This window comes from Vipera berus (assembly GCF_964194415.1).
Source record: "Vipera berus genome assembly, chromosome: 9".
NCBI lineage: Eukaryota > Metazoa > Chordata > Lepidosauria > Squamata > Viperidae > Vipera > Vipera berus.
Genome location: NC_138212.1, coordinates 19,850,307 through 19,876,352, shown reverse-complemented (window position 1 = coordinate 19,876,352; position 26,046 = coordinate 19,850,307). Strand labels below are relative to the sequence as shown.

Sequence of the window (26,046 nt, the reverse complement as noted above, 5' to 3'; positions counted from 1 at the left end):
GGCCAGCATGACTAGACGCCAAAGGCGCACGGAACGCTGTTACCTTCCCACCGTAGTGGTCCCTATTTTTCTACTTGCATTTTTACATGCTTTCGAACTGCTAGGTTGGCAGAAGCTGGGACGGGTAACAGGCACTCACTCTGTTACGCGGCACTCGGGATTCGACCCGCCAAACTGCCGACCTTCCAATCAACAAGCTCAGCGTCCTAACCCACTGAGCCACCGCGTCCCTTTGAGGTTAACAAAGGAGCTCCATATAGTGGAATGGAGAAGATGGATTGATTTTATTCAGAACAAATTTGGGACTACAAAGTATCATTTAGCATTTGAATAGTTATTAGTTATTGTAATTAGAGGCCATATTAGTTTTCTTTTCTATGGTTAAGGAGAGTTAAAGTGTGATAGGGTTTAAAGAGTAATTATAGTAATTAGAATATTTTAGAGTAAGATTGTATGATGTAATACCCTGTATTCGGCTCTGGGAAATCGGGGTGGTGGTGTTGGGATGGGAGGGATGGGGAGGGGGGTGGGGTAGATGGGGTATATGTTTCAAAAATGTATTTTAAAACTTTTCAATAAAAAAAAACAAAAGCAAAGGAGCTCCTTTGAAGATTCAGAGATCTGTCGGTTGAAGACCAGGTCTGATCTATGATCTGTCAAATGCTGGCCTGGGCATGCTCAGTGAAACCCTTGCTTTACGCTTGTCCATTAATAATCTTTACTCTTTGAGGGAACGGTTATTATTTTTATTATTGCTCAAAATCCCAGCATTGGAGTGGGGGGGGGGGGGGTTGCACATTTGGATAAGATGTGTGACTGGCCCTCTCTGAAACTTGACAAATTTGATAAATAAATAAACATATATAAACCAGCCCAGAGCAAACCATGCAATTGGCTTAATTGACCACAGAGGTCACTTGATAACTGTTGCAAACAAGTTGAAACACTGCAAACAAGTTCATAAAATCAAGGCCAGTCACACGAGTGACCCGATTTACAATTATCATGAGTTAGAACCGTGATGAGCAAACTCCATTACTCTTTGCAATGAGGTAGAGGACATAAGTAGAGGACTACCTGCAATAAGAAATGCCCCCAAAATGCCCTCATTGATGAATGCTGGACAAGCTCCAGCTTCTGAGTCCTCTTCAAATTAGGGGTTCTTGCTGTTCTCTCAGCTTGGTTGTATTTATGTAGACGTTTCATTGCTCGAACTAGGTAACATCATCACTGCTAGTACAGAGTGGGGTCTGTGAATTAAAGTGGAGCACCAAGAACCCTCCATTTCAAGGAGATTCAAGGTGCTGGTGATGACCTATAAAGCCCTAAATGGCTTGGGTCCGGGATATCTGAGGGAACACCTGCTGCCAGTATCAAGTTCCCTTCGTCCAGTGCGCTCCCACAGGGAGGGTCTTCTCAGGGTGCCGCCGGTAAGAGATTGCCAGCGGGTAACGCCCAGGGGGGAGGGCCTTCTCAGTGGGCGCACCTGCCTCTGGAACCAGCTGCCCGTGGAGTTGAGGACTGCCCCCTGACCTTCAATCATTCCGCCGGGACCTGAAGACTTGGCTCTTCGAGCTCTCTGGCCCAGACTGAGAATTTTAATTTTAATTTTAATTTTAATTTTAATTGGGGTTTTTACTCTTTCAGGGACTGTTATAATCTTTTTAATGGTTTTTAATTTTTGTATTTCTTGTTTTAATTCCCTGTAAACCGCCCTGAGTCCTTCGGGAAAGGGTGGTATACAAATCCAAATAAATAAATAAATAAATAAATAAATAAATAAATAAATAAATAAATAAATAAATAAATAAATAAATAAATAAATAAATAAATAAATAAATTTCCATCCTAAGCTACAAATAAAGGTAGTCCTTGACTTATAATAACAATAACAATAATAACAACAACTACTTTATTGTCAGTTCGAATGTACACCAATCGGCATACTTCACAATGAAATTTCATAGCATGCAGCTCTCCAAGGGTCACCACCTCCGATATGCACTCTTTGTTCATGGCCAGCTCAAGTTTCAGATCGTCCATTTTAGTTTCTAGGGAGCGTACAGGACAGATGGCAAACAGGACAGATAGCAATGCAGCTCCATGTGGTTTAGCCCTCAAATTAGTTTGTATTCCTGCATGACAACCTCACCTCCTTTTCTTTTTCTGATCTTATCTCTTCCACCTTTTCTTTAAAGGGGCCTCGCTTCTTTTCGCCCCTGGAGCACGCTGCTGCCGCCGCCACCAGCTCCTCCAAAAGCCTCTCTCTTCCTCTGGGCCTGCCGACAGTCTCATCCAGTTCCTTCGCTCCATAAGCCCCGGGACCTCTCCTCCTCTGCCTCCTTTGGAAAGAGTTCGTTTAGTTACGATGACATCGAAAAAAGTGACTTACAACCATTTTTCAGACTTATGACCGTTGCAGCATCCCCATGGTCATGTGATCAAAATTCAGATGCTTGGTAACTGGCTCATATTTGTGACGGTTGCAGTGTGCCAGGGTCATTTGAACTCCTTTCGCAACCTTTCGATAAGCAAAGCCAATGGGGAAGCCAGATTCACTCAGCAACCATGTTATTAACCTAACACCTCCAGCGATTTGCTTCACCAATGTGGCAAGAAAAGTCATAAAATGGGGCAAAACGTGCTTAACAAATTTCTCGCTTAGCGACACAAATTTTGGGCTCAACTCTTCTCATAAGTTGAGGACTACCTGTGTTCTCTTTTATCGGCTCTTCAAATTATGTGCATTTTGTGTCGAACTGGACAGGAAAAATGGTTTCCCCTTCCGTGGCATCTTTCTATCAACCAAAGATGGATCCAGTGACTGCCCCTCCCCCGCCTCCCAGAGAATTCACGTCCCCAAAGACGCCCCACAAATAGTTCAGGCATTCACAGACAGAAGTTCTCAACTCCGTCAAACAACAGCCCTGTTCTTCTCCTGGCTAACCAGAGGAAACTCACGTCTGCCCAGAATGGTCGCACAAAACCTACATTGTGCTGATGCACATTTTCTTGAGATGCTTCTGAAGCCAGAGCCCGTGGAGTGAGTGGGTGAATGTGACAAATAGGACTCTTGAGAAGTGGGGGGGGGGAGAGAATGGGTGAGAGCCTGATGTTGGCACAGGGATATTGTAATGGTATGTGAGAATGACCTTGGGAAACAAGGGGACAATTAAAGAAGAGAGGCAGGAGCCCCCAGTGGCTAAAAGGCCAGAGGGAGAAACTTAGGAAGGACCTTACCCAATGGCTCAAGCAGTTAAAAGTGCCAGTGGGAAGTTTGTACCTTCAGACTTGCGAGATCCTGTTAATTCAGCCTTACAATAAAGCGGGATTATTTATTTTATTTATTTATTTTAATTCCATTTATATCCCGCCCTTCTCCGAAGACTCAGGGCGGCTTACAAGCTTAGCAGTAGCCTTCATTCTATGTATATGCCTGCTTATTAGGGCTTTCACACACACACACCCAAGCGGCATTATTACAAAGTCAGCTTAATTGCCCCCAACAATCTGGGTCCTCATTTTACCTACCTCGGAAGGATGGAAGGCTGAGTCAACCTTGAGCCTGGTGGGACTCGAACCTGCACTAATTGCAGGCAGCTGGTGTTACTTAAGGAGGCATTAGCCCACTGCACAATTAGTTCCTCTAATTGTGTTTCCTGTTTAGTTTACCCAGCAGGGCCGATATCAATCTTGCAAGTCTGAAAGTACATACCTCCCATTGCCACTTTTAATCTTATAGCCCAGGGGTAGGCAACCTTGGCTCTTTTATGACTCGTGGACTTCAACTCCCAGAATTCCTGAGCCAGCCTGGCTCCCTTTCCCCTCAGCACGGCTGGCTCAGGAATTCTGGGAGTTGAAGTCCACGAGTCATAAAAGAGCTAAGGTTGCCTACCCTTGTTCTAGTCCATGAGGGCAGGTCTTTCCAAAGTGTCTTCCTCTGACTGTTAAGCCACTGGGGGCTCCTCCCTTTCTTGTCTGATTGTTTTATACGGTTGTGGGTAAGGCTAAAAAGTAAGCATAGTAGGGAGCCATTTTGGTATAGTGGTGAAGCCACCGGCCTAGAAATCAGGAGGCTGGGAGTTCTAGTCTTGCTTTAGGCAAGAAGCCAACTGGGTGAATTTGGGCCAGTCCCCCTCTCTCAGCTCTGGGAAGAAGAAGAAAAAAACAATGGTGATCCATTTCCAAAATCTTGCCAAGAAAACTGCAGGGATTGGTCCAACAGTCACCTAGAGCAGACATGTCAAACACAAGGCCCGGGGGCCAGATCCAGCCCACAAAGTGGTTTCATGCGGCCCGCGAAGCCATCCTGGAAACAGTGAGGGAACGGCCCCCACTGCCTTGGCCCTGGCCCAGAGACCCTCCTCCTGCCAGAGACCCTCAGATCTGTCCCACTCCTGCCCAGGCCCCCATAGGCACCCTTGATGCGAACGATGTAGAGCTGGCCACGCCCACCCAGTAGGCCATATGCACTCTAGCCACGCCCACCCAGTAGGCCACGCCCACCCGCCCCCTTGAGGGCAACCGCAATGCTGATGCAGCCCTCAGTGAAATTGAGTTTGACACCCCTGACCTAGAGTCAACACTGATCGAAAGGAATAAAAAAAGCAGCCAAAAAAAAAGGTTTCAGTTTCACTTTAGAATATTTTCTTGTTCCTTTGAGCTGAGGCTATCTCTTTGATAGATTGTCTTATCTTATTAACATTATGTCTATTCTGTGTTCTTAGTTTTTTTTTTTTGAATAGTTTCTGTTACTCTGAAATAGAAACATCCCAACACTGAATGAGCTTTCACTGACACAGGTGCTTTTTCCAAAAGCAATTGATTTTTTTTTTGAAAAAAAAAACACCTTTGGGACAGCCATAACCAGGACGACTGAGAGTATACATAACCCTCAACTTACAACCATTGTAAAAATTTTTTTTAAAAAGGAAGAACACACTAGTGAGGCCACACTTGGAGTATTGTGTCCAGTTCTGGTCACTGTGATACAGAAAAAGTGCTGAGACCCTACAAAGAATGGAGAGAAGAATAACAAAGATAATAAAGGGCCAGGAGGCTAAATTGTACAATGAACAGTTAAGGGAACTAAGTATGTCTAGTCCAGGGGTAGGCAACCTTGGCTCTTTTATGACTCGTGGACTTCAACTCCCAGAATTCCTGAGTCAGCAGCTGAGTCAGGAATTCTGGGAGTTGAAGTCCAGGAGTCATAAAAGAGCCAAGGTTGCCTACCCCTGGTCTAGTCTAACAAACAGAAGGATTAAGAGTGACATGATAGCTGTCTTCTAGTACTTGAGGGGCTGTCATAGAGGAGGGGGTGTGTCAATCTATTCTCCAAAGCACTTGAGGGCAGGACAAGAAGAAATGGATGGAAGATCATTAAAGACAGATTCTAATCAGAACTATGGAGACATTTCCTGACTGTGAGAGCAGTTAATCAAAGGACAGCTTGCCCCCCAAAGTTGTGGGTGCTCCATCACTGGAGTTTTCCAAGAAAAGATTGTACAACCATTTGTCCAGGATAGCATACATTCTCCTGTCTTGGGCAGGGATTTGGATTAGAAGACTTCCAAGGTCACTTCCAGCCTGATAATACTGTGATTCATTGCAATGTGTCAACCATCTGGCTAGCAAATTCAATACTAAAGAAACTCTAGGTCTTGAGGTGCCATAAGAGATAAACTTTATTGAATGGTGCTGAAGAAGCAAAACCAAGTCTAATTTTCACTTGTCAAAATCTGGTTAGTTAACAATAGCTTTTCATAACCCCCACCCACCAAATGTTCACATTGCTCAATCACATCTCTTTGGTTTGTTATGAGAATGGTCCACTTCTCCGTCAGACACCTGCTTTTGTGACCTTGAGTTTCACAGTCCGTGGACGGCTTCTTGAAACTCCCATTTCTTTCCCAGGTTCTCCCTCCCCACTGTTTCTATGGCAAGTTGAATAGCAACAGAGGCTAGCAAGCATCTTAGCAATTCAACCTTGACACAATAATTATGGCCATTATTTTGATATCTTTGGTCCCCTATGGACATCCGCAAGGAATTCCGTTCAAATCAACCTTGCGACATTCAGCCCCATCTTGAGGAAGAGTGAATCAAGCATTGATAAAATCAGCCTTGGCTCTGAATGTATAGATTATGTGGCAGTCTCTTTGTTATAATGGGTGGATGTGTATGAATGTGACTTTAAAAATATGGCCAGAATTTTGGAATGTGATAAATGGATCCTGTGCTATAAACCGCACTGTTTGATGCAGAGAGGACATGTTAGATGGAAACCATAGTTATCAAATGTTTGAATTAGTAAGTCAGTAGAATTTCAGTAAGCCCTGTGGTATTTGCAGATTACTTTCTTGTCAATTCCACTCTGTCTATTTTTAATATAGAGATCTTTTCTGTAGGAATTCCCCAAAGACATTTGTCCCAGCATTTCCTATATTTGCCAGCAAAATTGAAGTAAAAATGCATTACAATCTACTCTTCATTTTAGTGATGTTTATGTCTTTATTCTTTTTTTCAAAAATAACTGCACTAGTACTTTAGCCTGCCTTTCTTACAGTAATGTAAAGAAGAGAGAAATGATTTCTCCCCACCCCCACCCCTTGTTTTACTGGACAGTGTAACCCTGGGACATCTGTGGGTCCTTTTTCTTGAACTGAGGCAAAGTGATGACCCCAAAGACACACAGACGTAGTGACCACTCAAAGTTCTGATGAACCCAAAACAATGTACTTAGGACCAGTATTCCATGTTCTGACAGCTGCACCAACACCAGGTTATATGATTGCATTTTGGGTGTTTTGCAATTGTTGTGCCCCCACAATAAAGCCCTAAATGGCGAGGGTCTGGGATATTTGAGGGAACACCTGCTGCCAGCATCAAGTTCCCTTCGTCCAGTGCGCTCCCACAGGGAGGGTCTCCTCAGGGTGCCGCCGGTTAAAGACTGCTGGCGGGTAACACCCAGGGGGAGGGCCTTCTCAGTGGGTGCGCCTGCCCTGTGGAACCAGCTGCCTGCGGAGCTTAGGACTGCCCCCAACCTCCTCCGTTCATTCCGCCGGGACCTGAAGACCTGGCTCTTCGAGCTCTCTGGCCCAGGCTGAGAATTTTTTAATTTTAATTTTAACTGGGTTTTAATTTTCTCAGGGTTCTATTTAATCTTTTTTAATTTGTTTTAACGTTTGTATTGACTTTCTTTTAAATGCCCTGTAAACCGCCCTGAGTCCTTCGGGAAAGGGCGGTATATAAATCTAAATAAATAAATAAATATTTGCTGGAAACCAGCATTTACCTCTGGTTTCTGGGGGGGAAAAATACCCTTTATGTGGAAGAGGTTTGCTTAATGACCATAGCATTTGCTTAATGATTGCTCCCAAAAAGTCATAAAACCAGGTGCAATCATGTGATGACTAGCTTAATGACTGGCATGATTTACATGAATTATAACTGTAACTCCAGGCTCAGTTATGGTTATAAAGTCAAGGGCAACCAGTACCATGCCTGAGCCTCATACGGTTCATGGTTTATTTGGCTCCATTAAGTTGCTCTTGTTGTTTTTGCGGGTCTAGTGTCATTATTTCCTTCGCTGCAGAGTCACACTGAGCTTCCCTGAAATATTTCCTCTGATAAAACATCCCAAGGGATGTATGTGTACGGCTCTCTCTGGCCTTGTTTGCAGAATGAAGCTTGCCCAAGGGCAATGTGGGTAATAAAACACCTGGCTGGACCAATGTAGAAACCACTGGGGGTAAATAATTTGAGTCCTCCTGTCAGAAAACTCACAAAAGAGAGGGAGGGGCAGAGCAGAAAAAGGTAGGCAGAAGTCCCAGTCAAAGGTATGGACAGTGGTGAAAGAATTGGAACATTTTAGCAAAATGCTTTTTCCCTTTTATCTTTTGGAATACTGTATAGGATGGAAGCAGTCTTTGAAATCCTCGGTTTGAGAGATAGTAAAATAATAATTAAATAATTAAATATAATAAAATAATAAAACAAAATAGGTGTGCTAATCAGCTGTCACCTGTTATTTGAGCTTTTGTTGCTGTTGTTCAACTAGGGCAGGGGTACGCAACAACGTTGGCTCTTTTACGACTCGTGGACTTCAACTCCCAGAATTCCTGAGCCAGCGTGGGGAAGCCTGCTCTTTTGCTGATAAACTGCTTTATCCCCAGTAATCCCCCCTCATTATTTTACCATTACAGCAGGACTGTCAATAGTTTCATTGCAAATTTTATACCCTTAAAACATTCCATAATTAGTAACTGTCAATTAGTAATTGCCCCAGATTGTTGGGGGCAATAAGCTGACTTTGTAATAATGCCGCTGGGGGGGCGCGAAAGCCCTAATAAAGCAGGCATATACATAAAATGAAGGCTATTGCTAAGCACATTGATTTGTGCTTCTTAGATTGTAATCCGCCCTGAGTCTTCGGAGAAGGGCGGGATATAAATGGGATTTTTTAAAAAAAAACTCCTACAATTCAGTAAGTAAGAGAGAAAGCAAGGGGTACGGTCCTCACATCCAGATCATTCACGTTGCTTATAGAGATTTTAAAAACGTATTTTTATGGGTATTTTTCCTAGTTTCAGACATTTCCCACAGCAAGTGGAAAAGCCATTTAATTTAAATAAATAGTAAAATTAAATAATTCAATTAAAAGGTGCCCAAAGGACAATTGTGAGTAATGAAGTCATGGTGCTAATATTATACAGTAATTTGTGTCATTCCACCCATGGCTTGGGGTTACTATGAAAATACTACAAGCCCTCAATGGGGAAAGAAACTGAACGTCTCACAAGGCTAAAACTCTTTTTCATACCAATAACAAATGCACTTCATTTCACCTTGGGAAAAAAAGATGCTCCCATTTGTGTGCCAGAAACCCCTAAATCTCAAATTAGGATGCCTGGGATCGCTCAATAAAGAAGAGAACATGACATGATAAAAATTTCAAACCTATTTTTGCAAAGTATATATATTTCTCTCTCTCCCCCTTCTCTCTGTGTCTGTCTGTTTGTCTGTCTGTCTGTCTGTCTGTCTGTCTGTCTCTCTCTCTCTCTCTCTCTCTCTCTCTCTCTCTCTCTCTCTCTCTCTCTCTCTCTCTCTCTCTCTCTGTGTGTGTGTGTGTGTGTGTGTTCCTTTTGTCTTTTCCCGGTGTGTTTAAAAACAGAGTATAGAAAAGCAATAGCTCCACTTAGAGGCAACGAAAATGAATAACCAGAGGCTTTTTTTGTTGTTTTATTTACTTTTGCTAAACTGAAGAGAACCTTTTATTGGCAGGATTCACATAACAGCTAAGAGGGTGGACATGGGAGATGGTCTACATAAGAAGTTAAACCTAATGGGAAAACAAATAGGTTATATATGTGGTAGACCAGCGTTTTTTCAAACTTAGCAATTTTCAGATCTTTAGACTTCACCTCCCAGAATTCCCCAGCCAGTATGGGAGGAGTTTGCTATATGGGTGTTTTGACCAGGGTGGGAAGACCATCCCTCATTATAGACTTTTAGGTACTAACCAGCCCCTATTGGCAAACAATGCAGCATCCACAATATTGGTAGCTGTGCTAAAATGATTCCCATCCACTAACATGTTGGCCATCCCCCTCCCCCTTTTATTTTTTTTTTATTTTTTTCATCAGCTGAAGATTCAGAATAGTGTTCAGGGGCAGCCCCATGTAGAACTCTTTGAAGTACTGCAATAATGTCAAGAAGGAATGAGGGTGTAAGTTACCCTTATGTACAATATAAACATAAATCAATCAAATACCCTAGGTTCACTGAAGGTAGCCAAAGTTAGCATTAACCAAGCTTCACATGTTGAATAAATGTTGCTATTAGGTCTTTGTCTGTCCTGGTTAAACAAGATGTGAGCACAGTGTGAGCCAATGAAACACACACCCAAATTAATAGGCGTTTTGGCAGAACTGTATTATGTCCCGCTCATATCTTTGTCAAGTAACCCTCTATTTATGTTTGAAAGCCTTGGATGTTGTGCAGTTTGAAAGAAGAAGAAGAAGAAGAAGGAGGAGGAGGAGGAGGAGGAGGAGGAGGAGGAGGAGGAGGAGGAGGAGGAGGAGGAGGAGGAGTTTTGTTTTGCCACCCAAACATAGTGTCTTTCCTTCCCAGACAACTTCCTCAGCCTTATAACAGCAAGTCAAAGAGGACACCTATTCTTCTCCGGCCCTTCCCTTCACTCTAAAAAAGTTAAAGAAGCATCCTTTCCCAGAGATTCATTCCTCCCGACACAGGTCCCATGGAATCTCCCAAGAGCAAAGAAGTAATGAGACACACAGGCAGCCATCTACTGAAAATTTTAATGAAACAAATAAGTTAATAAGTTAATAAAGTGAGGTAACTATGCATTGTCTCAGAAACAAAATTTTATTAGGAAAACTACCCCGAGGCCCACCTTATTGTCTTTGGCTGTCAAAGCCACCCCCTGCTCCCTTCCTTCCCCTCTTGCCCTTCACCATGCAGCCCCTCCCCTATTTCTAAAGATGACCATCCTGGATGAAGACTTGGGAGTGTTCTCCAAGGAGGGTGTGTTCAGTGCATTGAGAGAGGAGAAGAGTCATAGTTTGATGGGGGAGAAGCTGGGAACAGCTCTCGCCATTTCTTCAAGACACATGCATGGACATGCAAAGTGAAGGTGCAGTTGGGCAAGTGGGGGACTTTGGACATGCAGCCTAAAGGAGGTGTGAAATGGAAACTGGGCATGTTCTATGGGACAACTCACCCACAATGGTATTGGTGGAGCTAGCTCTGAGAATATGGGAAAGTCTTCCAGATTTAACTCTGTTCTTTCCCAGTAAGTTAGCCTTCTCCCACCAGATGCCCTCCAGATGTGTTCTATCACCATTCCCATAATGCCCAGCTAGCTGCCATGCGAGCTATAGCTCAATACAATTGGAAAGCCAGTTTCTATGCGGCAATCATAAAGGTGAGAATGACAAACGAAGACATTCAATAGAAAAACAGGACTTCTGTTGGTTCTCTTGTTTAAAGACAACCCTCCAAGGAGCAGATTTTGGTAGCTAATCAGAGATCCAAGCAAAAGGACTAGAAGGAAGGGGCTGTTTGGACTTAGAACTTGTTCGGGGATGGGTCTGTGGTTTAAAAAAGTCCAAGTGAATGACCATTGGGAAGAAAACCGTAACCACACTCGGTACCAGGAACTAGAGTAGAGACTCAACAAAGAAGTCACAGACAATCCTGGCTGTTGATCTATTCATACATTACACTGTATTCAACATAAACCTAAGAGTTTTCTGTTTTTCAAATGCTGGGCTCCTAAACATAGAATGTGCCAAGAAGGTCTGCTTGTGTCATTGATCTTTCCCAAGACCAAAGTACAGCATGAAAGCTGCAGAAATTAAAACTAATGCAGACAAACAAGGAGGAAGGTGAGATCTGATGTGCATCATCAGAGAGGCAGGAACGATTGGAATAATGGTGCTTCATATCCTAAAAACAGTGTTCCTCAACCTTGGCTACTCTAAGTTGTATGGACTTCAACTCCCAGAATTCTCCAGCCGGCATGGCTGGCTGTTGAATTCTGAGAGTTGAAGTGCGGATCTTAAATTTGCTAAGGTTTGAGGAACATTATCCTAGAAGGACTGCAAGGGAGAATGTCTCCAGAGAAACCCTGGATGGAAATCATAATCCAAGGATCTTCCATTAGCAATAGAAAGGATGTGCTCACAGCTGATAGGAAATTACAGTCTAAAGCAATGGTCCCCCAACCTACTGACCCCCAGATATGTTAAATGTTAAAAGGTTTTCATTTCCAGCCCAAGCAGTCAAGATTAGAATCACCATCCAAACCAACTGGAGGACCTCTGCTTGAGGAGGGCTACTCAAAAGCTACATCAGAGCGCTGATAATTCTAGAAGTGTATACTACCTGAGCCAAGCTCTACCTTAATTCACTGCTGTTGAATGAATGGGAAACACACACTCTCTCACTCACACACACACACACACACACAATTTCCCTGGGAGAGAGCAAAATTCAACTCTCCCTCCAGAGACAGCAAGCTGATAAAATTCCCCCTGAGGACACCAGGACCCATTCTACCCTTGGCTACCTGAACTGGGTTTCCTTCAAGGGTGCATCTGAAGAGCACCAAAGGGCTCCAAATCCCTACTTACTTCCTAGGCAGAGAAGGCACCTTAACCACGGCTGACGATTGGTTTCAGGTTGCATATTCAAGATAGTTGCATATAGTGATGCCCATCTCCCCCTAAACATGCTTCCGTTACATGGCAGGTTCCACTGTGTGCTCATGAACCCAGGGGCCATAGAGCGATGCCTGCTACCTGGTGGAACGGGGAGCTAGAAGAGAAGTAGAAAGGTGCTTCAAGGCTGCCAAGAGTAGGGTTAGGCATTGCCAGTCATTAATTGCTTCTAAAATGCAAAGACAAGGAACCACATTCAGTCAAGTTGCAACGCCCCTTGCCGAGCACGGCTGAAGAAAAGAGCTTTTGCATAGCTGGAAAAAAAAGCATCGCCAACCTGGTTGCCCAGTAAAGTCAAAGTCCAGAGTCGGTGGCTGTCATTCCATGGCTGTCACCGTTTGCATGGTTTTCCTTGATGAGTTGGCCATCACAATGACTCAAGAGTCCAAAGTGGCCATTTCATCTTGGCTGTTCTTTTTCAAAAGAGAATTGAATTATTCGGTAAGCCTGGAGGCACCTGAAAACGCTGGAGTTAACTGGGAACCATGGCAGATGTCTACAGAAGGCTGAGAGGCTAAAGACAAATTCCTCTGCCCATTACGTCAGGCGAACAAGACTTGCCTCCCAACAGACAAAGCTGCTGATTGACATTTACATTCTATCACAACCACTGTAGGAAGCCCAGAAGCACTGGCGAAGTTACGACTGACAGCTGATGGGTGCTGGGACCACCGTGCTGTTTCAGAGACCTAGCCATTTGTCTACATTTGCTCTAAATGCTCTGGTGCTAGTGGCTTTGCCCCCAATTGGAAGACTTCAAGTAAAGTTGAGGTGATCGTTCTGGTGCAAAGGCAGATGAATCTGATGAGAAAAGACCAACAGGGCGAGGCTGGAGGAGGTTTCGGCTCAGTCGAGCACGGTCCGTAAGAGTAGTTCAGGAATTGTCTCCCAAGTCCTCCTTTGAAGGAAAGACTCCCTCCCAGCCTCTCCTCCCTGCATGTAGCTGGTGTGTTGCTGTTACACAGCTAGTCTGGGGAGGCCATGTTAGTCAATGTTGGTGCTAGCCGATCGGGAGATGTTCAAGGTCTGAGCAGAGACAGAGATGTCTTCATGGTCCACAGGACTATGATAGTCAGAGGTGATGTCCGGTTCCCCAGTGCGAACTGGTATGGTGGTCAAACTAATGGAGTTGATGGAACCCTTCCGTAGGCACTGGGAGTAAACGCCTAGCAACAAGTCCAGCTTGTGCTCAATAGACTCAACCTAGAGAGAGGGGGGAGAGAGGGAGAGGGTGGGAGAGAGGGAGGGAGAGAGGGAGGGAAGGGAGAGAGAGAGAAAGAGAGAAAGTGAAAGCGAGAGAGAGAGATGAGAAACTCTCCAAATTCTAAAACATGGATCAAAGTTATGAGGCTTGACATTTATTCTTCAGAATCAGCAGCTACAAATGTAGGTGATTCAAGTAAATAAACTAAAGGGAGTGGGGGATGTCCAAGAATGGGGCAAAGTTTCAGCATTCATATAGGTGGGCCTGAGATTTTCTAGATTTGGGGCAGAAAGTTTTAAATTTTGTTTTTAATTGAGCAAATCCCATTCTTCCATTTTCACTACAGGCTGAGTGTCTTATTCCAAGAAAAATACTCAGTTTTCACAAAAGCATCATCAAAACTGGGCTTTAACATTTGTATAGCAACCACAAATTGGCCCTGAATTTTTGGGTCAGTCGTTAAGCAAGTCACCATGTGACCGGACTCAGTTTGATGACTTGTTTTAACAATGGTTGCAAAGTGAGTCACGGTGGTCATTAAGAGAATACAGCGCATTCAGTGGGTTGCCAGAAAACAGCAAAAACCACATGCTTGGCAAAATCACAAGTCATGTGAATGCAGGGGACAGCACAACATTTTACGAGGATCAGAACTGCTTTCCAGGCCCTCAGGCCATCCTTTCCGAGGCCTTTGTAACGTTACCTGGTCATTAAGTGAGGACTACCTGTATGTTGACGAGGACTACTCAGCGTAGCCAGAGAATACCAGCCATTTTCCAGGTGCAATTTCTCATACTGATTATCATGTTTAAAGTCCTTCCTGATTTGGGACTGGTCATCTGCCGGATTCTGTTCTCCAGATAAAATTTGCTATACAGGGATTTGTGGCTGAGTGTTTCCCAACGGGGCCTGGCTCAGAGAAAGGCATTTCTGTCAAATTCTGCTCCACATTCAGGAGATCATTATGTAAAGAATTGCAGGCTTCCCTGTTGTCAATGAGGAGAGCTAACTTCCTCCCCAGATCATATAGGAAGGTTGCTGGAGAATCAGAAGGGCTCTGCCTAGTTGACATATAGGGAGATTGCTCCTTAATAGAACAAGGTCAAATGCTGGAGTGTTCGTAATTCTTTCCTGTTTCCTTCACGACATCTTGCTAAAGGAAACTCTTGTCAGAACCGTGCTTGAAAAAGTGTCACTTTTTTAAGCATCTGCCCAAGAGTCACCTCGTGTTAAGATCCTGTTGGGAGGGAGGGGGGTCTCTATTCAACAGAAAAATTCTGTCCTTTCCTTTCATTATCAGAAAGCAGCCAAACATTTGGCATACGAGGGAATGCACAGATGCCAGAAAGAGGGAAACATTGCGTGGGAGAATAATCTCTCTAGGGTTATTCAAATAACATGCCTAACCAGGTTATTACAGAAGCTGCCTGTGCAGAGCATGCTAAGCCTAGTTAGCTTTTGACCTTGAATAGGATTTGGGGCTTTTCAGCTGTGGTATAAACTCAGGTTCAGGTGGTGTATGGATCAATCTGTTGGGCAAAACCATAAAATGGATTAATTCAGTAATCAGGTTAAGCATATTAGATTTATACAGCCCAGTGGTGGGATTCAGCCGGTTCGCACCACTTTGGCCGAACCGGTAGCTAATTTTTCATTGCCCAGGCCCAGAACGGACTTCCAGAAGAGGCATCCACACAAAGAACCAGCTATTCACATATTTGAATCCCACCACTGATAACAGCCTCTTTGCTCCTAAGAAAAGGATGACTGGGATCAATTCCTGGCTTGTGAACCAAAAACGACCAAAGAAGCCTCTAGTGGAAGCCACAGTGAGGTCACATATGACATGAAATCATGATGCACACAGTGCAGATTACCCCATTTACGCCATCTGCATGACAATGTCATCATGCGCTTGGTGTCACTTGAGGTTACCTCCACAGATGCTCACCATCCTTTAGAGGGTTGAACTAGAATTGGGGAAGGCCAAGTTCAAGTTCCATCCTTAGCTACGGAATCTCCCTGGGGAATAAATCACCCACTTTCAGCCCAACTCATTTTAAAGGGGGGAAAAAACGAAGGAATGTATGTTAGGAATATCACCAAGAGATTTTAGACAAAAGTGGGGGGGATGGAAATCTAATTATCAGAGAGATGAAATAGAAGATCCAAGCAGTGGCCTGATCACATCACGTATAAGGAGCCCACCTCCCTCTACCCAATTTCTCCCCAGGCCCAGCCTCACCTGCTTTTCCACCTTTACCACTCGGCCCATCATACTGAGTTCATCCACCAGGTCAACCTCCAATGGTGCTTTTTCCCCTTTCTCTCGTGTCTTCTTATCCATGGTGATACCTCCCCGGCCCACAATCTGATCCACACTGGAAAGAGTGAAGAGAGAGATGTAGGGGAGATGACATCAGGTGGAACAAAGTGAGGCAATCGGGCTCACTTGAGGAACTAGATCAAGGCAAGAACATCAGGTCCACCTCTGAAAATTCCACCTGAAAGAGGTTTTTTTCTATCTAAAAATTAGAGGTTTCCTGTCACTTCCTAATTTTAATATACTCTAGAACTGTATGTCCCCAACACTTCTGCTTAAAAATAATTGCAACAGTTCTCCCGAAACCTAAGTCTCTAATAGGAGAAGATGGGCAAGGACCAAGTGCTTTTGCTTTCCCGCCCAAGTGGTTGTGCAGATGTTGACCATCTTTGTCATTGGGACTCTTCCAGTCTCTCACAGTATCTTGTCTGCAGTGGCATCATAGCTGTATGAAAGGAACTCAAGTCTTCTAAGTCCAGCTCAACCAATGCTGGCCAAAACTGTAGTTCAGAGGTCCCTGGTCTGTGGACCAGCACTGGACCGTGGCATGCCAGCAGCTGGGCCGCACAAACAAGCGAAGCCCCATCTGTGGGATGCAGGCAGCACATGAAACCTCGCCCCCTCCGGTCCGCGGAAAAACCTCTCTCCATAGAACCAGTCCCTGGTGCCCCAAAGGTTGGGGGCCTCTGCTGTAGTTGTTTCTGACCATGGTTGAGGTCTTGCCACCACGAGCGGCACTAGTTTCAGCTTTTCAAGTTGCCGGGAAAATAACCCTGAGCAACACTGAGCTCCAGTCTTTGTCCTCACCGTGTCTGGAGACTTTTGATTCTGCCGAGCATGTCCAGGTGGCCAGCTGAGTATTGCTCAATCACATCCTTCACATCATATGGTCTCAGGGTCTCTTTGAACTTTCTTTTGGCTACCAGGAATTTAAGAATTCTGCAAGAAAACATGCTTTTTTATATATAAAAAAAGAAGTTAAAATGAAAGGCACCAAAGCCTGGAGGAGAAATCTAGATAACCTTTTACTGGTCTGGGTAACCTTGCATGGCATACTCCCATTTAGTAAGTGCTCTTCAGAACTGCTGGTGGGCAGGGAACTCCTTAATCACAGATGCCAAAAATGCAACCTGAAAGCAGAAGATGCTATGGCCCAATCTTCTCCAACCCAGTGTCCCCAGATTTAATCACCCAGAATACTGAGCCTATAGAACAAATAGACTTTCACATTTAGAGGTCAACCACTTCAACTGAAGTTCAACAAAGACTGCAGCAAACCCTAAAATGTTAACTAAATGACTCAGTTATAATCACCCAACCTCTTTGTTCTCCATTTTAAAGGCCCACAAGGCAAAAATTGCATCAGTGTCAACACAGAACATAGAATTGTTGGGCTCTCCTACCAAAGGTTCTCCTACTTGAAGAAAATCAAGCACAATTTTTAAGAGCTGTTCTGGGGCTGGCCTGAATACAGTTGGCGGCAACAGTCAGAGCTGAAACAGGTACCCACTCCATCTATAGCCTAAGTCTTTAGTTACTGGTGGAGCATTCTCCCAACGGAACGTGATAGGCTACCAAAAATGCTTTGAAGGATAGATGGGCACACGGCAACCCATCTCATGGATCAAACAACTTCAAGGAGCAAAAGAGAGACCATCACATCTTCTACTTGTGAATTTCACTGTCATCCTTTTCTTACTGCTAATGTACAACTGGAATCTTTCTCTTAGTTTGCCGGGATTTCTCCAAGGCAAAGTATATATATTCACCCACGAGACTTTTTCCTTTCTTTCCTTAAAGCCAACCGTGATTGGTTTTCACTTCAATTTCTTTAATCTCAAGTTCTCTTGAGAGCAACATCTGGGCTCCAAAAAGTCTATTCCATTTGGCTGTGCAATCCCAAATGCTGAGACTTTGATTTGAGAGAACCAGATGCCTCAAAGCAAAGGACGTTTTCTCTGGAAGCCACCTTGTGGACCCGAACCTGGAGTTCTTGGCTTTGATCCCAGCTTTGCAGCTCTCACCTGACTGCTCGGATCAAGGTCTTTACAGCAGGCATGATGTCTTCAAAAGTCAAGTCACATTGATAGGTCTTCTCCTCGCTGCTTTCCTCTGCAGGACCATCAGCTGTGGATGGAAACATGACTTGGTGGAAGGACTATCCTTTAGTCATTTCAAGATGTCTGGACTTCAACTCTCAGATCTCCTCAGCCACTATGCAGGCTGGGAAATTCTGAGACTTGAATTCCGCACATCTTAAAGTTGCTGAGGTTGGAAAGCACTGTCCTAGGGGAAATGTGTGGAATATAAACTTAAGAAACTATTAAATAAAATATACCAAATAGCAAACCTACCATGTGTTTTGAACTCTTCAGAAACATGAGAAGAGATGGAATAAATACAAATAATTCTTAGCAAGCTTGGTTGATTTCCTCTTTAACATCAGCTACTATGAATTAAAACCAAATGAAAATTTCCAACCTCCAGCTTTGGCTCCTTCCAAAATTTACCGTCCACTGGCGTCCGGGGCTTCAGCCTCAATGAGGCCCGGAACTTTGTCCTGTCGTTGAAGCTCCAGCTCTTCTGTACCTTGCTGGGGCTGATGCCTTCGTTGACATTCTCCGTACTGGGGGAGCGGTGGAGTGGAGGCACCAGATGCTGCTTCCCCCGACTGCCTTGCTTCTGAGAATTGCTCACTCGGATGCGGTCTTTGAGTCCCATTTTATTGCTGGAAAGGGTGTGGAGTGGAAGTCAACTGGGGAACGGGTGAATTGGGGAGGGTGCAAAGCAACAGCTGAAAGGGGCCCTAGACTCAAATCTGCTGCCCTCCTCTGCTCACCCTTTGAACAGGTTACCGTTTTGATTGGGGGCTTTCGTTTGATCAAGGCAGGGTCCTTGGCCCTGAAATCCTATCCAGTTCAGATAGTCCTCAACTTACAACTGTAACTGAGCCCAGAATTCAGTTATAAGCCATACTGGTTGTTAAGAGGGTCACCACATGACTGTGCCTGATTTTATGACATTTTGAAGCAGTCGTTAAGTGAATCATAGCAATAGCACTGAGAGTTATATACTGCTTCACAGTGGTTTACAGCCCTCTCTAAGCAGTTTAAGGAGTCAGCCTATTACCCCCAGCAATCTGGGTCTTCATTTTACCGACCTCCGAAGGATGGAAGGCTGAGTCAACCTTGAGCTGGTGAGAATCGAACTGCCAAACTGCTGTCAGCCGGCAGTCAGCAGAAGTAGCCTGCAGTACTGCACTCTAACCACAGCACCACCATGTTATTAAATGAGCACCATGGTCACTGACTGATCTTTTGTTTACAATGGGGTGTTTTTTTGCTGGAAATTGAATGTAAATGCCGATTTCCAGTAAAAAAAAACCATCATAAATCACAGTCACATAACTGTGGGGTCCTGCAAATGGCCATAAATGAGGATGCCAAGGCTTCAAAATGCCATCGCATGCCTGCAGGGGGGGGGCATTATTGGAACTTTAAATCCAGGTTGTAAGCAGCTCCATAACTTTGAATGGTTGCAATTTGAGGTCTTTATGTAGAAACCCCTAAATATGGATGAGAATCAGAAGGAAAGTTCAGTCTCCAAATGTGGTTTAACCATTTGGAATAAAAATAGCTCAGTATTTTATCAGATGAGCGTTCAAATTTGAAATTATACTTTAATGAATGGGAGCTTCTATCCTGCAATATTTTTTTTTATGTATAAACAGCAATATTGTAGTATGTGTATCTGCCCTGAACTCTGGTAGTCAGGAGGGAAGATGCTTGAGGGGAAATGAAAGTGACTTCTGTATCTCCCTGAGATGCTGCTTCAAGGTCAACCAGCTAGGAGAGGAAGACAGCTACATACCAACCTATGCTTGAAGTGACTGTTCTGAAAACATCTTGCTTGAACCTGATTGGTCATGGGGGGAAGGGGGGTCAGCAATGGGAGGTAGTTAAGGAAGGGAAAAGTTGATGCATGATTCTCAGTTCTGGATATGCATTATTGCTGTACACTTGACTTCTATTAAAATTATACTTTTCTCCACAAATGGAGCCAAGGATGGTTTCTACTTAGAGATGGAAATGGTGGCAGATCTGAGAGTGTGTCAACCTGATCCTTTTGTAGGAATCTTGGGGAATTAAGCTAGGAAACTTGGTTTTGTTTTTCTGGAAATGTGCCCAACGATTCCTCTTCCAGTTGAGGGGCCAAGAGTCGTTAAATGACATATATCTCTTCCCACTACTAATTTGTCTCTGGGGATAGAAAACAAGCATATAAGGAAGGTAAGGCTTTCCCTGATGCACTAGTTTTCTGTAAAAAGATTAAATAAACACTCAGCAAAAAGATTTTTTTTTAAAAAAAAAAGAATTTAAAAAAGTCTCAATGCAAATCCACACCAAGCTCTCTGCAGCACCCACCTCATTGTAGAGTTTAGGACTTTTGGTGCAGTGTGTTCGTTATCCATTTGTAGGGTCTACAGGTTGGACCGCAAGTCAAGCAGCTGATTTCAGTTAGAGAAAGGAGAGAGGAAAAGGGCCCAAACTAGCTCATGCCACAACCCCATTCATAGTCCGGAGCCCTTTCCAAAATACTTACAATAAAGATTGAAAGGAAACAAGCAAACAAACCAAATATGAAACGTTAGAACAGTCAAAAGATGAAAGAGACTGAAAGACACCACAAGACCAGGGATGCCTGCAGAGGAGATGTTTGGAAGCTCAGCCAGCTCAATGCAAGATGAGCTGGCTAAAGGGAGAGTTTTATTTAGGATAATGTTTTGGCCAATAAACCAAGAACATCTTCTTCGATAGCAAGGGAAGGCCTACAGCCCAAGCAAATGTGGCTCTGGAAGGAGGAAGCCATTTTTCCCAGATAATACTTCTCCTTCTTTCCTTCCTAACAAGGTATTTGACCCAATAGAAGAAAATACAGTGTAGCTCAGGGTTGAACTGTGGAGTCCTTGATGCTCTCTGAGCTTGGCTGTTTTCTTGCAGATGTTTCATTACCTGACTAGGTAACCTCATCAGGGCTAGCTTTGTTTTGCTAGAAGAGACTGGGGTTTGCTTTCTATTTATATAGAATAGAATAGAATAGAATAGAATAGAATAGAATAGAATAGAATAGAATAGAATAGAATAGAATAGAATAGAGTAGAGTAGAGTAGAGTAGAGTAGAGTAGAGTAGAGTAGAGTAGAGTAGAGTAGAGTAGAATAGAATAGAATAGAATAGAATAGAATAGAATAGAATAGAATTGGAAGGGACCTTAGAGGTCTTCTAGTCCAGCCCCCCCCCCGCTTAAACAGGAGAACCTATACCATCTCAGACAAGTGTCTGTCTAGCCTCTTCTTAAAAATCTGTGGGAGTGTTCTTGGCAGTGCCTCCTAGGTTATGGTCTCGTCCAGTTGGGTAATGAAATGTCTGTAAGAAAACAACCAAACTCAGGGAGCACCAAGAATCCTATGCTTGCCCCAATTTGCCTATTTGTTCAAAGTATCCAGGAGGATTCAGATGGAGATGGGTCTGTGGGGGGCAAGAGCTAAAAAAATTCAAGATGGCAGCTACAACCATGTGATTGAAGCCCTGGGTCCTTTTTATATGCATATCACTTGCAACTGTTAGGTAAGTAAATATTTTGGTTCACATAAGTGCAAGAGGGATGGGGAGGTGGGGTGTCAAAAATATCAAGATCACAGCCACATCAGTACAAATAAAGTCCTGTCCCTTTTTGAAATGTGTTGCATGTACAGTGAATTTTTTAAAAAGGAAGGACTTCAATCACAGCATTGCAGACATACCTTTCCAGAGGAATCTAACCATAGTTAATCCTAATCAAAATTAACATATGTTTCAGTGGCTAACTTTAGCTAATTTTAAAGGTGGCTAACTTTTGCTAACTCAACGGAGGTGGTTTTGCATTCTCAAAGACCAGAGTGCTCTAACAGAGTGTTTAGCTTTATGAATTTGTTTAACTAACCAAACCGCTTGGGTTCATACCACAACCCTAGGTCACTGGAAAATTAACCAGGTTAAACCTAACCAATAGTAGCCTGTTTAGTAGCCACAGCCAAATGGCATGAAATAGGACATCTTTTATGATGTGCCATCTCCAGACGATGTCTTTTGGGGCAAAGGCTCCAGAACTGAACTGTAAAAGACAGGAAAACACCGAATTGCTTCTCCTTCTCCAGGCTGGCCTCTGAGTTCTGCTCAAGAGGAACATCAGAACTAAAGAGAGAACTCCACAGATCCAAATGGCATTTGGCCTAACAGATCCGGCAATGGTTTGGCCAAGAATTTGACTTCAGTGGCAGAGTTTCTTTTTCTTCCCACCCAAGCAGAAAAGGGTATTTCTGACCCCATTTTTAAATTTCTTTGCTAACCATTTTCCACATGCCTAAGCAAAATATAAATTACAGTCCCTCGCTCGCAACCATTGTCTCTATCCCACTCAGCTTCAAGCATGCATTGTATAGCACTTTGGGCTCATGTCTTCATCAAGGGTATCCACCAGGTATGATCATAAAAGTGGCCACAATAATAAAATCAAAGTTCTTGGTGGACCATTGCACCTAGAATACAGGCGAATCTTCATGTCACTGTCATTAGCCACCAGCCTGTGCACACTTCTCTTTCTCTTCTTGAGTTGGACAGTTCTGCTTCCAACTGGAAGGTTACAAAAACAAAATCATGTCCCTTTTTCTGCTTGCTTTTTGCTTACCGTCATTCTTTTTGGCAGAGAGAAAAAGCATAGCTTTAAAATGCTGATTGGTCACCAAATGAGAAGAATAAAAAATCTACACTGGTGGGTTGAGGAAAAGGAATTGACACAGTAGACCAGTGTCTTCGTGTGTACGTGTCAGGAGTGGGGAAATCCCAGCATCTGAGAAGGAAGGAAGAACAGGATTTTACCATTCATGGAAAACTGTTCCCTATAGCTCCAGGGAACTGGCAAAATCAGTAGCCCCTGATTTTGTGGACGTGGAAAGTTGCGCAATGTCAACTTAGCCCCAATGTAGAATTGTCCGTGATCCAAAGGAGATGAAACAGTTCTTACTGGATTGAAGAGGCATCCAAAGAAACAGGAAAGGTTGCCCCATCCATGCCTAGCATAAAAAACAACAACAACACCGCATTGCGGATCTCAAGTCCATCTGTAGCCCAGAGAAAATGCCTCCAGACTTATAGAACTGCAAAGTCCAGGAAGTTGATTCCTCTTTTCAGCAAGGGTCTGAGGCTGGTGAAATGAAAGCAAGATAAAATGGGCATACAGAAATGCCAGTTGCCAAACTTGGTTCAGAGAGCCAGTTTGGTGTAGCAGGATAGAAACCAGGAGTTCTATTCTCACCTTAGGCACGACAGTAACCGGATGATCTTGAGCCGGCCCCACTCACTCAGCTCTAAGAAAGGATGCAATGGAAGCCACTTCTGAGATCTTGCCAAGATAATTGCAGGGACTTGTCCAGGCAACTGCCAGGAGTCAATCTTGGCTCAAAGGTACCATCCTCACCACAAAAAAACTTTGTTAGTTATCTTAGAGCCATTAATGGACATAATTCTCACTGCTCAGCTGGCCAAGCAAGGAATCATGTGGCCTTTTTCTCCAGAAGGCTTGTCCAACAAAATATCCTGTTTGCAATGGGGTTTTAAGCTGCAGGTATGACTTGAGCTTAAGGAAATAGCTGATATTTCAGAAGTCCCTTCCCGTTCCCAAGTACCACCCAAGTAATATTTTCTGGTCAACCCTCCAACAAGCACCAGGCTTTTATTGGATACCTTTCATGGGTTGTTCCCCCAACTTGGCTTCATCCAGCTGTGTTGGACTATAGTGGCCCACAACCAATATTTTAGGAATGAAGGACTATAGTAGAAGAGATTTGGAGGATGGCAACTTTGGAGAAATTGCATTACTACTTCAAAAAGAGAAATTAACAAGAAGAACTGAACTGCTACACTTGCTTTTCAGAGGTGACTCTACATCAGTTCAGGAGCCGATGGATTGATTCTTGGGAATTATTTTCCTCACTCCCCAAAAATATTTTTGTCATGCTGCAGCAGCTTTCATAACTCCAGAAGATGCATTCCTGTGCTCTAAAGCTACCTAAAGCTGCCCACGTGCCTGGCTAGTTTTGCTACTTTAGCTGTATGAACGTCTGAGATCTCCACCTGAAGCAAGGTGTGAAAAATAAGGCGGCAGCAACAACACTGGTCTCTGGTCACAAACACAGCCCAGCACAGATGCCAAAAAAGAGGAGTGGAGACTTTTTTTTTTAAAGAACCACAGGCTGATAGTTGGATATCTACCTTGTAAGGATGTCTTTGCACAATGGCTGGAGGCATTGTGAAAGGTCACTCTGGGGGGCACCATCAGTGAAAGCAGAGCACTGATCATTGACCTGATAATTTCTCACCATCTTGCAAGATCATCCACAGGAAAATTGACAGCTCTTTTTTGGGCTGTCTTACTGGGCAATGTGGTCATCCGTGTTGATTTTCTTGAGGAACTTCAAAGCAAACTCTGCATTCTCAGGTGAGTTGCCTTTTTCCAGGAAGGGCGGAGGACCCTGGTTTTTCCACCTTGGATTGGAGATTGCTCCAACAGCCAGGTTTCAATCTCCAGAATTCCCCCTGCTCTTTGAGTCTTCCCCCCATGCAGCTCAATTAAGAAAACTGGAATAACTTCAGGGCCAGCCCTGGGGTAAAATTCCCAACACGGTCAGATTCCTTCTTCAGATGAACATTGTTTGGGTGAGATTTCTTCCATGACCAAGTCTTAAGGTCATGGACAGAAGAAAAAGGGCATGAAATTGTACATAATCAAGATTCTTTTAGTACCTTCTATAGTTCCATCTGACAAGCCAATGGACTAGGCCTACGTCTTTCCAAGACTGCTAGGTTATCCAGCCAAGGTTTGCATCCAAATCTCAAATCGAAATCTGCCCATCTGTAAGAAGTGGAATCACTCTGCTAATAGAATCACTACATCTGGAAGGATGAGGGAGACGTTCCTGTCTTCTTGCATTCGTGTTTCCAAGTGGCTACCACTGGCCCTAAGAGTTATTCCAGACCCAGAATATAATCACACAGCTACAAGAAGGTAAATCTCCAGCACAGCTTTATACTTTTATTTAAAGTAAACCAATCTGAGTAAACCAATCTTTCCGATTTGAGATTTGAGGGTATGAAAAATCGGAGAGAAACCCCAAAACTCCCCAAATAAACTGAAGCAAGGTTGAGATGGAGTAATACTGCAAAGGTGTAATGTGTCATAATGGTGGCCCACCAGTTTACTACTTCAGCCTGAAATGATTAACTGCTTTCCATATTAGACTAAACCTTCAACCATCAGGTATCACTTTCCATTAGGTTCAATCTCCAAGACTCAAGGACCATAGAACCCTCTAAGATCATCTCAACATTGGTTGCTTTGGAAACCTGGATAAATTCCCCTGCCCTATATTTTAAACATCCTAAGAAATCCATAGCATGTCAAAGGGTTTTAGATTTCGTTTAATTAATCCAGCTATTCTCTTAGGGTCATCAGAGGTCAGCATAATGTGGCTTGGAGGGTTGGGGCAAGGATGAAGAAGAGAAAAGAACAGAAGGTTTCAGAAGAAAGGAATAATTCAAGAAATGTTAAGTAGCAACGAGGGTCCCTGGTTTCTTTATGTCCCTTTCCTGTGTGGTCCACGTTGAATCCATTTGTGCATTTGTTTTGACTCTTGCTCGAAAGCTGCACTGGAGACATACCATTATTATTATTTTTTTCAGGAGAGCAAACGTATCTCCCACCCTGGAAGGGCATCATAACAAATGGGAAGGAAGGACATCCCCATGCACTTCTCCATTGCACATGACTGTTGCAGCATGCCCTCTCTGATACTAAAAAGGGGAGGGTTTGAATCAATGGGACAACCGTAATGCAAATAGAATATGAACATCAAGACAAATCCCCAAACATCTCCTGGACAGCAGATCCAAAGCCTCGGTACCTCTGTTTCCAGCCGGTGGGAATCCGAAAGAAATTCCTTTTACTACTAAAGATCTGGCTAGAGAGAGGAGAAGGAAAACACGGAAAAAAAACAAGAACAAAAAGAAGGGGAAGAGAAGACAAGAAGGAAAAAGAAAGGAAGAGAGGGGAAAAGGTTAGTAAGGGGAAGAGCAGAGGAGAAAGCCATGCTGAGGCCAACAGGACTTGATGAATGTTGTGAGAGCACCATCCACAGAACACCTCACTCAGGGCACCCCAAAATTCACTGATTTCCAATCCCATC

At 43.7% G+C, this 26,046-nt stretch overlaps 1 protein-coding gene across 4 annotated transcripts in view; it reads right to left on the bottom strand.

Moving 5' to 3' along the window:
* Positions 1-1,372: 1,372 nt before the first annotated feature.
* The window catches only part of KCNQ4 (potassium voltage-gated channel subfamily Q member 4), a 130,863-nt gene continuing 106,189 nt past the window's right edge, over positions 1,373-26,046 (bottom strand). For 2 of the 4 annotated variants that reach the window (XM_081335196.1, XM_081335198.1), the window contains 5 exons: positions 18,280-18,497; positions 17,794-17,896; positions 16,577-16,708; positions 15,692-15,827; positions 10,306-13,445 (listed from right to left, as the gene is read on the bottom strand). In XM_081335196.1, the coding sequence (XP_081191322.1) occupies positions 13,227-13,445; positions 15,692-15,827; positions 16,577-16,708; positions 17,794-17,896; positions 18,280-18,497 (808 nt within the window). In that variant the 3' untranslated portion in view covers positions 10,306-13,226. Of the gene's footprint in view, positions 2,343-10,305; positions 13,446-14,694; positions 14,976-15,691; positions 15,828-16,576; positions 16,709-17,793; positions 17,897-18,279; positions 18,498-26,046 lie in introns of those variants that run through there. The other 2 variants (XR_014027398.1, XM_081335197.1) reach the window with 2 other exon arrangements.